Source organism: Scylla paramamosain, unplaced genomic scaffold, assembly GCF_035594125.1.
Source record: "Scylla paramamosain isolate STU-SP2022 unplaced genomic scaffold, ASM3559412v1 Contig2, whole genome shotgun sequence".
In the NCBI taxonomy this organism is placed as follows: domain Eukaryota; kingdom Metazoa; phylum Arthropoda; class Malacostraca; order Decapoda; family Portunidae; genus Scylla; species Scylla paramamosain.
The window spans coordinates 3,328,740-3,345,375 of NW_026973667.1; the positions used below are offsets into that span (position 1 = coordinate 3,328,740).

The 16,636-nt window shown below is 40.0% G+C and overlaps 1 protein-coding gene across 1 annotated transcript; it reads right to left on the reverse strand.

The window, feature by feature from the left end:
- Positions 1-6,985: 6,985 nt before the first annotated feature.
- Positions 6,986-10,515, reverse strand: LOC135096095 (uncharacterized). The gene is made up of 2 exons (XM_063997335.1): positions 7,266-10,515; positions 6,986-7,114 (listed from the first exon to the last, which is right to left on the reverse strand). The coding sequence occupies exon 1, from the start codon at positions 10,511-10,513 to the stop codon at positions 7,634-7,636; it is 2,880 nt and encodes a 959-aa protein (XP_063853405.1). The 5' UTR covers positions 10,514-10,515; the 3' UTR covers positions 6,986-7,114; positions 7,266-7,633.
- Between the last annotated feature and the right edge of the window lie 6,121 nt (positions 10,516-16,636).

A 16,636-nucleotide genomic window follows, 5' to 3' on the forward strand; every position in this document is an offset into this window, starting at 1 on the left:
TGGTAGGAAGAATAGGTACCTCGTGAACTCGTTCCACCTTGCCTTTCTGCCTTTTGATATGATTAACAAGGTATGTGGTTTTACCCCACTTTACTGTATTTGTCTTACCATTCCATTGAAAAGGAGCTTGTGAAAGTATGTCTGTCCCGAGTAAGACGTCAGTGTCAAGGTAGCTATTCGGGACTACAGGGCACCATTGTTTGTGTATAGTCTCTTCACCTACTCCTATCTCTAGTAAGGTCATCCCCAAGATTCGTAAGGGTGAACCAGTTACCCCTTGTAGTATAGGTACTGCTCGCCTTTGTGATATAGTTCCTTCTAATTTCTCTACCGCAGCCTCTGTGATTAAAGTATAGCCGCTACCAGTGTCAATGACAGCTTTAAGAATTTTCTTGTTAACTATGAGATTGATAGCGGGGGATGTGAATCCCTGGGTGAGTCATATATTCTGATTTGGTTTTCCGGGGCAGTTTTTATTTCCTCTCCAGCATCCATGCTGTCTACAGTCAAAACATGATCCACGGGCAGGTTTTCTCCAGCACTCCCTCAGCGTGTGACTATGGGTTCGACAGTGTGAGCAATATTTAGCGGGTTGTGTTGGAGAGGGGGAGGTTCTCAACCTTCCTACTTGATCAGTGAGACTTTTAATCTGCTGCTTAAGTTCCCAAATTTCCTTTGATTCCTTGGATGTTGCATTTGTTAGGTCTGGGGGATTTTGAGTTATTGGGTCAGGGCTACCAATGAGTTTTGATTTAGATTTTTCCAGTTCAGGTTTAATTCTAGCAATGGGGGAAGTATGGGCAGCCTCGAGCAGTTGGCGCTCATGTTCTACCCTGTCAATAAATTTATCAAGAGGATAATCCTCATCCAGGAAACCTTCTAGTCTAGCCTTTGCTTCTTGGGTTAAGCCCTGCCACAACTTTCTTTTGATAATTTTCTTACATTTAGGGAGTTTCTCTCCTGGAAAGCTCGTCTCTAGAGTGGCATATTTGCAAGTGAATTTGTTGGCAAATGCTTGGGGAGATTCTACCCAATCATATGTCTGTGCGTCTATGTCTCTCCACGGCCTGTCAAAGTTAACCTCTTGGGAGAATTGTGATAGAAGCAATTGTTTAATACTATTCCAGGTGTGACAATGATGTAAGGTTTGATGGTTATGTATGAGAGCCGCGAGCTTGCTGCTGACCCTACTCTTTGCAATTTGCACTTTGCGGGTGTCCTCATTGCTACTTTGCTCCACCAGTTCAATGAAAATTTGCAATTGGGTAGTTGAGTCAAGACCTTGTAGGTGGTGGAGTTCAAGAATTGGGATATCTCGGGGTTTGGTGGGAGTGCTAGGTGCTCTGTGTAAATTAGGGATGTTAGCCAAACGCCCAATTACCTGATTTTGTTGATTTAAGATTTGCTTTAGTTCCTCTACTTCCTGTTCTAAAGTGTTCAAGTCTTTCCCTTTACTTTCATGTTTAACTGCTCCCAGGCTCTCTCTGGTGTTATGATCCATTAAGTCCTGCCACGGGTCTAATCCACTCCTTGGGAGGCGAACATTATCAGTCATCTTTGCTCACATGGAAGTTTAACGTACTGGGTGTAGAACACAATCTCTCAGGGTGATTGTTAGGTGACCTGCGATACACAGTATGCGCTCAGGTTTTCTTCTTCCAGGACAATGTGTTCTACTCCACTGCCTCTCTATTGCTACTGTGACCTTCAATAACTCTTTTGATCTTACTGATTACTTGAGCTTGGCCTCTCTCATCCCAGTGAACACCATCCTCGCTCAGTTCTTGTACAAATTGAATATTATTAAAATGAATGTTTGGGGTCTTCAGGGCTCTCTTTACTCTATTATTGATTCCTACTTGGAATTTCTTATATTTCTCCACTGATATTCCCCTAGGGTTGGTCCTGGGTTCAATTTGGCAGACATGCACTAGTGATTGGCATTTGGCAGTGATTTCTTTGATGATGTTCTTAACATCGGAGAAAATCCTAGTGGGATTGGTAGATGTTTCTATGTCGTTGCTGCCTATCCACAAGATGGTCAAGTCATGTTGCCACTCGAGTACTCGATTTAACCGATCATCCTCAAAGAAAGTCCTAGCCTTTGCTCCAGGGGCTCTGAATATCCTAATTTGCACATTTGTTACCTCTAGATGCCGGGGAATCTGGCTATGCCCTACAAGTGCCACCTTCAACATTTACACTTATTTCCAGTCTCCACCTCTTTCGGTCAGTCGCGAAATAAATGCCACCGCTGCTCACCAGTTTAGTGCCCTCTAAGGGGTGTGATGTTCCCTTGTGGCACACGATAATTACAAATCCTATCACTGGATTAAAAGAAATACAAATATTGACACTTTTATAGATTTTTAATTGATAATGGAATAAACCGAATAATAATAATAAAAAGAAAGGAATTCAGAAATACAAAATAAATGGTAGCGTACTCTTCAGTTACATAATTCAGAAATACAAAATAAATGGTAGCGTACTCTTCAGTTACATAATTCAGAAATACAAAATAAATGGTAGCGTATTCTTCAATTACATAAAACTACGATGGAGATATTTTCACGACTACTGAGTTGTGGGGGAGACCAGAGAATAAATAAATAAATAACAAATATATACCCAAAAAGTATGTATAGACCTGAGGACAGTCTCACACGGTGATCTCGAACCAGGTGGTTTCACTAGTCCCGTGGAGACAACCAACAAAAAAAAGAACAAAAACAAAAAAAAACTTTGCTGGTTTAAGACCTTACCATTATAGAATTAATTTTATCGTATTAAGGGCTCCCCATTCTCTGGGATTAGGTGAAAAATTCGCCTCTATAACCTAGCCAAGCAGGAGAAATTACGTTTATTCACTGGGTAAATTTGTTATAGAAGTGGTCAACACAGTGACGCTGAGAGGGGGGGGGGAAAGCAAGGACAAAAGGACACTGAGGAGAGGAGAGGAAGGGGGGAGGTTAGTCACATGGTACTGAGATTCTGGTCATCCTCGCACATTACATGGGCCTTAGCCTAGGAAAAAAGTAGAAATATACATAATTAATTTCCCAGCACCACAATACAAGTGCAATCCTTTCTTGCCTAAACCTACACAACACTCCAATAAGTTTGTTGGTAAGGTCTGGGCCTTGTAACAGATGACTGTTTAATGACTGGTTCCTGTAGTTTGCACTACAGTCAAATACAACTCTTAACTTCTTTGGCTTTCTCGGATGATAGACTCCATGATGTGGAATGTACCAGACCTTACCATCATTCCTAACTAAATCCTTTGTCGGTACAACCTCTGCATAACCTTTTGTAATCATATCATCCATGAACACTTTGTAATCACCTTTGTGTTGATTATCCTTCTCAAGCTTAGCTCTTAACTTCTTGAGTCTCTGCTCTGCTAATAGTTTGTTGTTTGGAAGCTTGACGTTATCATCTTTAAGAGGAAGGGACAACTCATAATGGCCATCCTTCAGCTGATGTACTCCTTCTTTCATCTTACTCATAAACCTTTTATCTTCATATGATAATGGAGTGTCAGCTGACTTTCTATCACTGAAGTCAAGTTCAAACATATCTCTCACTTGAGAAGGATTAATCATCTCTTTGGTTTTAGTAGGAACCACTAAGAAATTAACCCTCTTTTCTTCATTGATTTCTACTTCTTGTGTCACTGTTCTGTAGACTACCACTGTATCCTCCAATGGACTTGAATGGGGTGAGATTTTACCAATGATCCCCCAACCTAGCTCTGTCCTACGAGCATAGGGATGCTTCTTGCTATCACCTGCTATTTGCTCTTCTGCCATAATGGCTTCTGCACAATCAAGACCAATGAGAAGTCCTATGTCAATGTTTGGGTCATATTTCATTAGTTTGTCAGAGATTGCCTTTAAGTGGGGCCAGTCGCAAGCAGTCTCGGGCCTTGGTATCTGACTCCGTCCAGCTGAAATGTTTTCTGTTGAATATGCTGAAGGGATTGATATTTCCACTTCTTCATTATAACCTCTTACCATGAATTTTGATAGAATCAGTGATTTGTTTTCCACTTATTGTGTGGATCTTGAGTGACACTGATGGTCCACTAACTCCCAATTTATTCAGAGTGCTTTCCTTGATGAATGAAGCATCAGACTGCTCATCCAGCAGGGCATACACTAAAACTTTATTCTCTTCATTACTAACATGATATAACCATACAGGAACTATCAAGGTGTGCATGTCATGTGTCACTGATTCTGTAACTTTGACCTTATTGGCTACTACTGTGGGTTTATCATCTTTAGGCTGAGTTGCTTGTGCTGGCACCTTTTGGCTCTCAGTTCTTGTCACATCATCATTGTGAAGAGCTGTGGGATGGTATCTCTGACATACTTTACAAACTTTCCTTCTTCTACAATCCTTTCCTTTGTGACCCATTTTTAGACACCCAGTACATAACCGTTTTTCTTTAGCAAATTTGTACCTAGTATTACCATCAAGTTTGGCAAATTCCTTGCAATCATCTAAATCATGATCCTTTGTACAGTAGTGACAGAATCGTCCTTTCCTTTCCTGGTCCTTGGGATACTGTTTGTTGGCTTGTACATTTACTTTACTTTGGAATGACCACATTGGTTTTTCCTCAATTGATTTAGCCATGAAAGTTCTACTCCCTCTATTCTTTGTCATGATGTTTGATTCCTTTGGTTTCCAATTGGTTGCCCTTGTGTGAGTTTTGATCCAGTCATTTACTTCCCTACTTACTGAATTCCAGGAAACAAATGGATTGCTTGCTCCTTTTGCTTCTTTCTGGACAAATTCACATAACATTTCAAAGGGTGGGTGGTGCTCTTCAATGCTACTAGAAATGTTGTTATTACTGTTAGTATCAAGATATATCATCGCTTGCTTTCTCCAGTCATGAACAATATGTTCAGGGAGTTTTGCTAGCACCTTTCTCTGCTCTCTAGGGTCATTCAGAAATGACAAATAAGAAGTGTGTTTCATTACAGCTAAACAGCACTTCAAAAAATCTGAGAATGCTGTTAATGCTGGACCATTATGCGGAGAGATTGGTAGCCAATTCATTAACTTTTTTGTGTAAGCATCAGCTATGATGCTTTTGTTTCCAAATCTATCACTAAGAATTTTCTTTGCTTGCACATAGTCAGCATCAGAGTTAAAGTGCATTAACATTTTAATGGCATCCTTTGCCTCACCAGTTGTATACCTGTCTAAGTAGGCAAGTCTCTCTTTACCAATAGAAGTTTTAGACTCTACATAAGTTTCAAAGTTTTTCAACCAACTTGGAAATTCCATGGGTTCTCCATCAAAAGTGTTAGGCTCTATTGGAGGGAGGCTCCACTTGGGATCAGGTATGTTGATTGCAAAGGTTCCCCCAGGATGGGAAAAGGATTGATGATTCTGTCTCACATTATTAGGCATGTTGACATTATGAGTGTGTCTACGAGAGCTTGGTACAAGACTTTGAGCTGTAGGGTTGAGATTTATTACCTGAGGTTCACTAAATATTTGTCCATCTACTTCATTTGTCATCAATTCATTATCTCTATTGCAAGAAGAAGGTTTCTGTGGGTCATGGAATGTAACATATTTGTGAGGCATGGCATTGTCACTTTGTTGATTTGCAATTGCTTGTGCTTTCATTTCATTTTGTGACTCTATGTATTGTTGAAGATAACTTTGCTTCTCTACACTTTCATCATTACCTGGAAGCATTTTTACTTCTTCAACTAAGCTAAGAGCATTAAGTTCTGCACTAGCGACTGCTAAATCTCTCTTTCTTTTTCTTTGGAAACATTGCCTGGTCTCTAGCTAACCTAACTTCTGCCTCTGCTAAACTATCATGATATTCCATTTCCTTTCTAAGTCTGGCTACCTTTGCTGCTGCTTCTTGCTTTCTTTGTGCAGATGAATGTGATGAAGTAGATGAGACTCTAAAATGCCTAGACCGTTTGCTAGAACAAATTGATCCTTTGTCATTCTTTAACTCCTTTCTTTTACATTCTATACTTTCTAATATTTCATGGTGAACTTGTTGATTGTGTTCCAGCTCTTCATTTAGCTCCTCTGACCTTTCTGGCTCTAGTTCCACCAGCTTTGTGTATTCCACATAATACTGCTGAAATGCCTCTATTACTTCACTTGACATGGGCTCTAATTCAAAGGGGCTAATTACAATTTTTAATCCTTTCCTAATTTTGCTGGTAACACTGCTCCATTTACGCTTACAGGACTCTGCTCTTCCTTTGGTTACACTGACTTGATATTCTCTTCCTTTGTCGGTCAGCACTCGCTCCCTGACACTAACTTCTTCAATACAAGTTTGATCCCTGTCCACTTGCTCACCCTCACCTTCCCTAAGGCCATCTACGGCATTAATTTCCTCAGTATCAGACATATCTAACAACTTAATTGTGTCAATACTGAGACACTGAAAGAGCAATTAAATTACCACTCTTAATACTAGCTAATTGTGGGTAATTTTCACTTAGGCCACTCAATTCAGTGCACATACATACTATTATACTTTCTTGCCTGTGACCATGGGTTCTACAAAACGGTGGCGAGGCACAGTGGGTAGAAGGGAGTGGTTGTCGTCAAGGGTAGAGCTGACCCCGGGGCCTCAGAGGTCAACCTATAGGCTTACGTCAGCGTCCCCTCGTCCTGTGACTCACTCTTGCTACGGTTTCACATGGAGCCAATTTCTTGCTTGTAGGCCGAGTTCTTACTGTAGCCGCACCGGCTGGGCATCAATTGGCTCTCAGGTGATCTGTTTTACTGATCACACCCATCATCGTAGGGTCGAGGAAAGGCAGTTCTCCCTGACACGTTTATTGATGAGGTAGGCATGACCGTAAGAACTGCGAACAAGTTCTCTATCTCAATTTCTTACAAAATAACATTATACACGGATATTAAACACTTTTAACAAATTACAATATTCATTAACAATACATGCAATTAACTTGGCTGTAGCCGCACCGGCTGGGCATCAATTGGCTCTCAGGTGATCTGTTTTACTGATCACACCCATCATCGTAGGGTCGAGGAAAGGCAGTTCTCTCTCTGACGTTTATTGATGAGGTAGGCATGACCGTAAGAACTGCGAACAAGTTCTCGGTCTCAATTTCTTACAAAATAACATTATACACTGATATTAAACACTTTCAACATATTACAATATTCATTAACAATACATGCAATTGACTTAGCACTATGACAATCAGTTTTTACTACAAAATTAAAGTATTTACCTCGGTCACCATCCTGCCCGTCTTTGTCTGAGCGCGACTTGGCCGTGAGTGATGCCCGAAGGCGACTAGCAGGTTAACCCCACACTACCAACAAGTGAGCATCGGCTTCGGTGCTTAATATAGCATTAAATACTGATACTCACACATATTACACGTTTTCATGCAAATAGAAAACTATTGAACATTTCACTTATATATGCCGAGGAATAATCACATGAGGTACATACGCTTTACACACAGTAACATGGCTCCCCTAAATTGTGTAACAATTTACCTTAAATTAAGATTAGTATGTACCTTAAAACTAGGATTAGCACATAATATGTTTTGTTACATTGGCTCCTTGGCGGGGATGCTCCGGTCTATTATTATGCATTACCTTCTAACAGCAATACTAGACTATGTATTGGCCTCTCTATGATGGTCCTGTTTGCCTTTATGTGTCTTCCCTGGTTGTCGAGATTACAGTCTGAAACCAGGACCTTAACCTTTCTTACTAGGCCATCATGATCAGGAGATACTTCTGTTACTCTTCCCAGTTTCCACTGGTTCCTTGCTAAATTCTGATCTTTGATGATAACTATGTCATTTACACTGAGATTCCTCTTTGGTGTTGTCCACTTATTTCTAAGCTGTAGGAATTGCACATACTCCTTTTTCCACCTGGACCAGAACTGGTTGGCCAGGTATTGTGCTCTGCGCCATCTCTTTATGCAGTACAGGTCCTTCTTAATGAAAATGCTTGGAGGAGGCAGTACTACCTTTGTTTTCATAGTTAACAAATTACTGGGTGTCAACGGTGTAAGACTTTCTGGGGAGTTAAGATGGTCCACAGTTAGGGGACGACCATTAACTATATTTTCTGCTTCAACTAGGAAGGTTCTCAGATCTTGGTCATCTAACTGAGTACCATGCTGATCAAGCAACACAGAGAGTACATTTCTCACTGTGCGTATCTGCCTCTCCCAAACACCTCCCATGTGACTGGAATTGGGTACATTCATGTTAAAAACAATCCAGTCACACTGATCTTTCACGAGTTCTTGTCTGACTTTATTGTTATTTAATTCTTTTAAGCATTTCTCATACTCTGATTTGGCTCCTACAAAGTTAGTTCCTTGGTCACATCTCAACTGTCTTACGGGCCCTCTTCGTCCTACAAAGCGACGGTATGCACTTAGGAAGGAACTTGTATCCATGCTGTTGGCTGTCTCTATGTGCACAGCTCTACATGCCATGCAAGTAAAGAGCACTCCATATCTTTTAAGCTCTTTACGCCCCTCTTTGACATAGAAAGGGCCAAAGAAATCTACTGCTGAGTATGTAAAAGGAGGTGATGGTTCTAGTCTGTCAATAGGCAGGTCTGCCATCTTCTGTCCCTGTGTTGTACTTCTAACTTTACGACAGATAATGCACTTTGAAATGTGCCTTGATACTAGGGATGATCCTCCTACTATCCAGTATCCACATGACCTGATTTCATTTAAAGTTATGCCCCTGCCTTGATGATTTGTCCTTTTGTGATGGTGGCATATTATCAGCTGGGTTATGTGAGATGTTTTGGGGAGGATGACTGGATGTTTGGATTCATCTGTCAAATTAGAAAGCCTCAATCTTCCTCCTACTCTCATGATACCATTTTTGTCAATGTAGGGATCTAACTTATAGAGGGAACTGGTCTTGTCTATCACTTTTGTTCCCTTGCCATTGTCTCCTTTAATTAAAGAATTATGGTTAGCAGATGATTTCAGTACGTTTATTTCCTTCTGGAATGCCTTTGCTTGCAGTTGTTTTATAATTACATTTTCAGCTTCTGACACTTCTGCTACATTTACTGGCTTATATGTGTTTCCCTTTACTTTAGTAGTGCCATCACCTTTTCCTCTGAAGCTGTTCAGAAGCTTGAGGCATACAGCAACTGCCCTCTTTGCTTTAAACCAATCTGAAAAATACTCAAGTCTTTCTAGTATATCTGTGGGCTGTTGTGTACCTACAGCATGGCATACAACTTTCTTCACTTCTGGATCATTCTCATTTATGACCTTGTACTGGGAATGGCTATCCATTTTGCTATGTTGCCAAAGGAATTCTGGGCCATTCCACCAGATCTTGCTATTACACAATTCATCTGCTGTCATGCCTCTAGATGCATGATCTGCTGGGTTATACTGTGTCTCTACAAATTTCCACTGATCTGGTGAAGTGTGATCTCTTATTGTTTCTACTCTATTTGCAACATATACATGGAATCTCTTTGCTTCATTTGCAATGTAACCAAGGACTACTTTGCTGTCTGTCCAAAATACTTCTTCCACATTATTATACTCAAGTTCTCCCTTCAAGAGTTTATGGATTCTAACTGACACCACTGCTGCTGCTAGTTCTAGTCTGGGAATTGTTATGGTTTTTAGAGGTGTGACACGTGACTTTGCCATTACTAATGCACAATGAATTTGGCCAGTCTTGCTAATTAATCTAATATATGAGCACTGGCCATATCCCTCTTGACAGGCATCTGAAAAGTGATGGAGTTCAACCTTTTCTACTTCCCCAAAGTCATCAGGTTTGTAGCATCTAGGTACCTTTAACTGATCTAGTTTGTGCAGCTCATCCTTCCATTTTATCCATTTAGGTTTGACATAATCTGGCACCTCATCATCCCATTCAACTGCATTCTTACATAATTCTTGTAAAATTTGCTTTCCAGTCAGTATGAGAGGTGACACTAGACCTAATGGATCATATATAGAGCTCACTGTTGACAGAATGCCTCTCCTGGTGAGTGGCTTGTCTTTCAGCTTTATTCTAAATTGAAATGTGTCAGATTCTATGCACCACTCAACTCCCAAAGTTCTTTCTATAGGCAGTGTGTCTTCATTCTTACTAAAATCCAAACTTTTAATTCCATCTGCTCTCTCATGAGGAGAAATTGCAGCTAATACATCTTTGTTGTTTGACAAGAACTTATGAAGGTTAAAACCTCCCTTGTAACATAATTCTTTGCTCTGCTGAATAAGAGTGACAGCTTCATCCATTGTAGCTACTGACTTCAAACCATCATCAACATAAAAGTTGTTTCTTACAAACTTGGCTGCATCAGATCCACACCCGTAGTCATCTGCAGCTTTCTTAAGAGCAAAGTTGGCTACACTTGGAGATGAAGTAGCTCCAAACAGGTGAGCTGTCATCCTGTATTCAGCTATCTTATTATTAAGGTCACCATTTTCCCACCAAAGGAATCTTAACATGTCTCTGTGTTCTGGGTTGACCTTCACTTGATGGTACATTGCTTCTATATCACATACAAGTGCAATGCTTTCTTGCCTAAACCTACACAATACTCCAATAAGTTTGTTGGTAAGGTCTGGGCCTTGTAACAGGTGACTGTTTAATGACTGGTTCCTGTAGTTTGCACTACAGTCAAATACAACTCTCAACTTCTTTGGCTTTATTGGATGATAGACTCCATGATGTGGAATGTACCAGACCTTACCATCATTCCTAACTAAATCCTTTGTCGGTACAACCTCTGCATAACCTTTTGTAATCATATCATCCATGAACACTTTGTAATCACCTTTGTGTTGATTATCCTTCTCAAGTTTAGCTCTTAACTTCTTGAGTCTCTGCTCTGCTAATAGTTTGTTGTTTGGAAGCTTGACCTTATCATCTTTAAGAGGAAGGGGCAACTCATAATGGCCATCCTTCAGCTGATGTACTCCTTCTTTCATCTTACTCATAAACCTTTTATCTTCATATGATAATGGAGTGTCAGCTGACTTTCTATCACTGAAGTCAAGTTCAAACATATCTCTCACTTGAGAAGGATTAATCATCTCTTTGGTTTTAGTAGGAACCACTAAGAAATTAACCCTCTTTTCTTCATTGATTTCTACTTCTTGTGTCACTGTTCTGTAGACTACCACTGTATCCTCCAATGGACTTGAATGGGGTGAGATTTTACCAATGATCCCCCAACCTAGCTCTGTCCTACGAGCATAGGGATGCTTCTTACTATCACCTGCTATTTGCTCTTCTGCCATAATGGCTTCTGCACAATCAAGACCAATGAGAAGTCCTATGTCAATGCTTGGGTCATATTTCATTAGTTTGTCAGAGATTGCCTTTAAGTGGGGCCAGTCGCAAGCAGTCTCGGGCCTTGGTATCTGACTCCGTCCAGCTGAAATGTTTTCTGTTGAATATGCTGAAGGGACTGATATTTCCACTTCTTCATTATAACCTCTTACTTTAAGTCCATGAATTTTGATAGAATCAGTGATTTGTTTTCCACTTATTGTGTGGATATTGAGTGACACTGATGGTCCACTAACTCCCAATTTATTCAGAGTGCTTTCCTTGATGAATGAAGCATCAGACTGCTCATCCAGCAGGGCATACACTAAAACTTTATTCTCTTCGTTGCTAACATGATGTAACCATACAGGAACTATCATGGTGTGCATGTCATGTGTCACTGATTCTGTAACTTTGACCTTATTTGCTACTACTGTGGGTTTATCATCTTTAGGCTGAGTTGCTTGTGCTGGCACCTTTTGGCTCTCAGTTCTTGTCATGTCATCATTGTGAAGAGCTGTGGGATGGTATCTCTGACATACTTTACAAACTTTCCTTCTTCTACAATCCTTTCCTTTGTGACCCATTTTTAGACACCCTGTACATAACCGTTTTTCTTTAGCAAATTTGTACCTAGTATTACCATCAAGTTTGGCAAATTCCTTGCAATCATCTAAATCATGATCCTTTGTACAGTAGTGACAGAATCGTCCTTTCCTTTCCTGGTCCTTGGGATACTGTTTGTTGGCTTGTACATTTACTTTACTTTGGAATGACCACATTGGTTTTTCCTCAATTGATTTAGCCATGAAAGTTCTACTCCCTCTATTCTTTGTCATGATGTTTGATTCCCTTGGTTTCCAATTGGTTGCCCATGTTTGAGTTTTGATCCAATCATTTACTTCCCTACTTACTGAATTCCAGGAAAGAAATGGATTGCTTGCTCCTTTTGCTTCTTTCTGGACAAATTCACATAACATTTCAAAGGGTGGGTGGTGCTCTTCATTGCTACTAGAAGTGTTATTACTGTTAGTATCAAGATATATCATCGCTTGCTTTCTCCAGTCATGAACAACATGTTCAGGGAGTTTTGCTAGCACCTTTCTCTGCTCTCTAGGGTCATTCAGAAATGACAAATAAGAAGTGTGTTTCATTGCAGCTAAACAGCACTTCAAAAAATCTGAGAATGCTGTTAATGCTGGACCATTATGCGGAGAGATTGGTAGCCAATTCATTAACTTATTTGTGTAAGCATCAGCTATGATGCTTTTGTTTCCAAATCTATCACTAAGAATTTTCTTTGCTTGCACATAGTCAGCATCAGAGTTAAAGTGCATTAACATTTTAATGGCATTCTTTGCCTCACCAGTTGTATACCTCTCTAAGTAGGCAAGTCTCTCTTTACCAACAGAAGTTTTAGACTCTACATAAGTTTCAAAGTTTTTCAACCAACTTGGAAATTCCATGGGTTCTCCATCAAAAGTGTTAGGCTCTATTGGAGGGAGGCTCCACTTGGGATCAGGTATGTTGATTGCAAAGGTTCCCCCAGGATGGGAAAAGGATTGATGATTCTGTCTCACATTATTCACATTATTAGGCATGTTGACATTATGAGTGTGTCTACGAGAGCTTGGTACAAGACTTTGAGCTGTAGGGTTGAGATTTATTACCTGAGGTTCACTAAATATTTGTCCATCTACTTCATTTGTCATCAATTCATTATCTCTATTGCAAGAAGAAGGTTTCTGTGGGTCATGGAATGTAACATATTTGTGAGGCATGGCATTGTCACTTTGTTGATTTGCAATTGCTTGTGCTTTCATTTCATTTTGTGACTCTATGTATTGTTGAAGATAACTTTGCTTCTCTACACTTTCATCATTACCTGGAAGCATTTTTACTTCTTCTTCAACTAAGCTAAGAGCATTAAGTTCTGCACTAGCAACTGCTAAATCTCTCTCTTTCTTTTTCTTTGAGAACATTGCTTCTGCCTCTGCTTTTGTCTTAGCTAACATAACTTCTGCCTCTGCTAAACTATCATGATATTCCATTTCCTTTCTAAGTCTGGCTACCTTTGCTGCTGCTTCTTGCTTTCTTTGTGCTGCTGATGAACGTGATGAAGTAGATGAGACTCTAGAATGTCTAGACCGTTTGCTGGAACAAATTGATCCTCTGTCATTCTTTAACTCCTTTCTTTTACATTCTATACTTTCTAATATTTCATGGTGAACTTGTTGATTGTGTTCCAGCTCTTCATTTAGCTCCTCTGACCTTTCTGGCTCTAGTTCCACCAGCTTTGTGTATTCCACATAATACTGATGAAATGCCTCTATTACTTCACTTGACATGGGCTCTAATTCAAAGGGGCTAATTACAATTTTTAATCCTTTCTTAATTTTGCTGGTAACACTGCTCCATTTACGCTTACAGGACTCTGCTCTTCCTTTGGTTACACTGACTTGATATTCTCTTCCTTTATCGGTTGGCACTCGCTCCCTGACACTAACTTCTTCAATACAAGTTTGATCCCTGTCCACTTGCTCACCCTCACCTTCCCTAAGGCCATCTACGGCATTAATTTCCTCAGTATCAGACATATCTAACAACTTAATTGTGTCAATACTGAGACACTGAAAGAGCAATTTAAAATTACCACTCTTAATACTAGCTAATTGTGGGTAATTTTCACTTAGGCTACTCAATTCAGTGCACATACATACTATTATACTTTCTTGCCTGTGACCATGGGTTCTACAAAATGGTGGCGAGGCACAGTGGGTAGAAGGGAGTGGTTGTCGTCAAGGGTAGAGCTGACCCCGGGGCCTCAGAGGTCAACCTTTAGGCTTACGTCAGCGTCCCCTCGTCCTGTGACTCACTCTTGCTACGGTTTCACATGGAGCCAATTTCTTGCTTGTAGGCCGAGTTCTTACTGTAGCCGCACCGGCTGGGCATCAATTGGCTCTCAGGTGATCTGTTTTACTGATCACACCCATCATCGTAGGGTCGAGGAAAGGCAGTTCTCTCTCTGACGTTTATTGATGAGGTAGGCATGACCGTAAGAACTGCGAACAAGTTCTCGGTCTCAATTTCTTACAAAATAACATTATACACTGATATTAAACACTTTCAACATATTACAATATTCATTAACAATACATGCAATTGACTTAGCACTATGACAATCAGTTTTTACTACAAAATTAAAGTATTTACCTCGGTCACCATCCTGCCCGTCTTTGTCTGAGCGCGACTTGGCCGTGAGTGATGCCCGAAGGCGACTAGCAGGTTAACCCCACACTACCAACAAGTGAGCATCGGCTTCGGTGCTTAATATAGCATTAAATACTGATACTCACACATATTACACGTTTTCATGCAAATAGAAAACTATTGAACATTTCACTTATATATGCCGAGGAATAATCACATGAGGTACATACGCTTTACACACAGTAACACTTATAGTCAGAAGAGTTAGGAGAGAGGTATACAGCACAGATAAATTTAGTATGAGAATGACTCTGTAGTTGTAGCCAGATGGTGGAAAACTCGGAAGATTCAAGAGCGTGGGCACGAGAGCAGGTTAAGTCATTGCGCACATAAACGCAGCATCCAGCTTTGGATCGAAAATGAGGATAGAGAAAGTAGGAGGGAACAGAAAAGGGACTACTGTCAGTTGCCTCAGACACCTGAGTTTCAGTGAGGAAAAGAAGATGAGGTTTAGAAGAGGAGAGGTGGTGTTCTACAGATTGAAAATTAGATCTTAGACCGCGAATGTTGCAGATATTAATGAAGAAAAAGTTGAGGGGGGTGTCAAGACATTTAGGGTCATCGACAGAAAGGCAGTCCGACCTGAGGACATTTATGGTCCCCTCCCCAGATGGGGACTCCGAGGCTGGTGTAGGAGTCGCCATGATGATTTTAAAATTTTTGAGTGAAGGGTGTGTGTGTTATTAGGTGCTTGTAGTTTTGTGTGGAGGAAGAGAGTTGTCTTTAGAGGGCAGGCTGTGACTGCCCCCTTGTGTTGTGAGACACAAAGGGAAACGTTCAGTGAGGTCACAGCTGGGTTTAATGATAAGTTCACAGCACCCCCTGAACAGTGTTTTAGACCTCACTGGGAGTAATTATATATATATATATATATATATATATATATATATATATATAGAGAGAGAGAGAGAGAGAGAGAGAGAGAGAGAGAGAGAGAGAGAGAGAGAGAGAGAGAGAGAGAGAGAGAGAGAGAGAGAGAGAGAGAGAGAGAGAGGTGTGTGTGTGTGTGTGTGTGTGTACACCTCCTAAACACTTCCAGACACACTCCAACACCCCCTAAACACACCAAATACACTGAAAGCACTGTCACGAAAGACAGACAGGGCAGCAGGAAAAATTAGCCTAAATATTGTTTTTTCAGCATTTTCCTGTTTTATCACCTCCTCCATTCCTTCTCCCTCTTCCTCCTCTATTTCTTATTTTCTTGCTCATTCTAATCTTATCTACACGTCTGAGTTTAGAAACACATGGAAACATCAGGAAAACACTGCAAAGTACGATAAATATTACCGAGGAGACAGTGGAGCCGATCAAGGTCCCGGGTCCATGATGGTGGCAGTGATGTCACGGCTATTTTACATACCGTAACGGATTTCATTTTGAAATTGACCCCTCGAAAAAATGGAGCTAGGCTTGAATGCCTTATATATTCTGACTTGACAAATACTTTAACTAATATTCACAATATTATAACAGCTCCAGCCTGAGTAGTATTTAAAAAATATCCAAATGAATTATGGAAAAAATGTTGAAATATTCGGCACCATTTAAATCATTGAAAAGTCCACAACATTTGAACTTTCAGGAACGTAAAAATTTTTTAAAAATCTGAACTATCATCTTACACCATCAAAAGTTACCTGGAACAAGAAGTAAACAAATAAAACCGAAATTGTGTAAAAAAAAAAACAAGTGTTGGAACCTAAACACGATTAAAAACCACTGAAAAGTCCACCCATTTTGACTCAACAACAAGATAAAACACTTTAAAACATACGAACTATTTTTTCAAGCAATGAAAAGTTAGTTACAAGCTGAAATAGAGACAATAACACAAAAAGTGTTGTAATCACAACTTTTAACAGGACCATAAACCATTTTTAAAGTCCACTTTTTCTCTCAACAGGAACGAAAAAACACTTTAAAAATCATAAGCGATTTTTAGAAATACAAAAGACGTAATTAGAGCGTGAAAAAAAAAAAAAAAAAAACAAGTTTGTCAAAATACTGCCAAAAAAACACCCCAC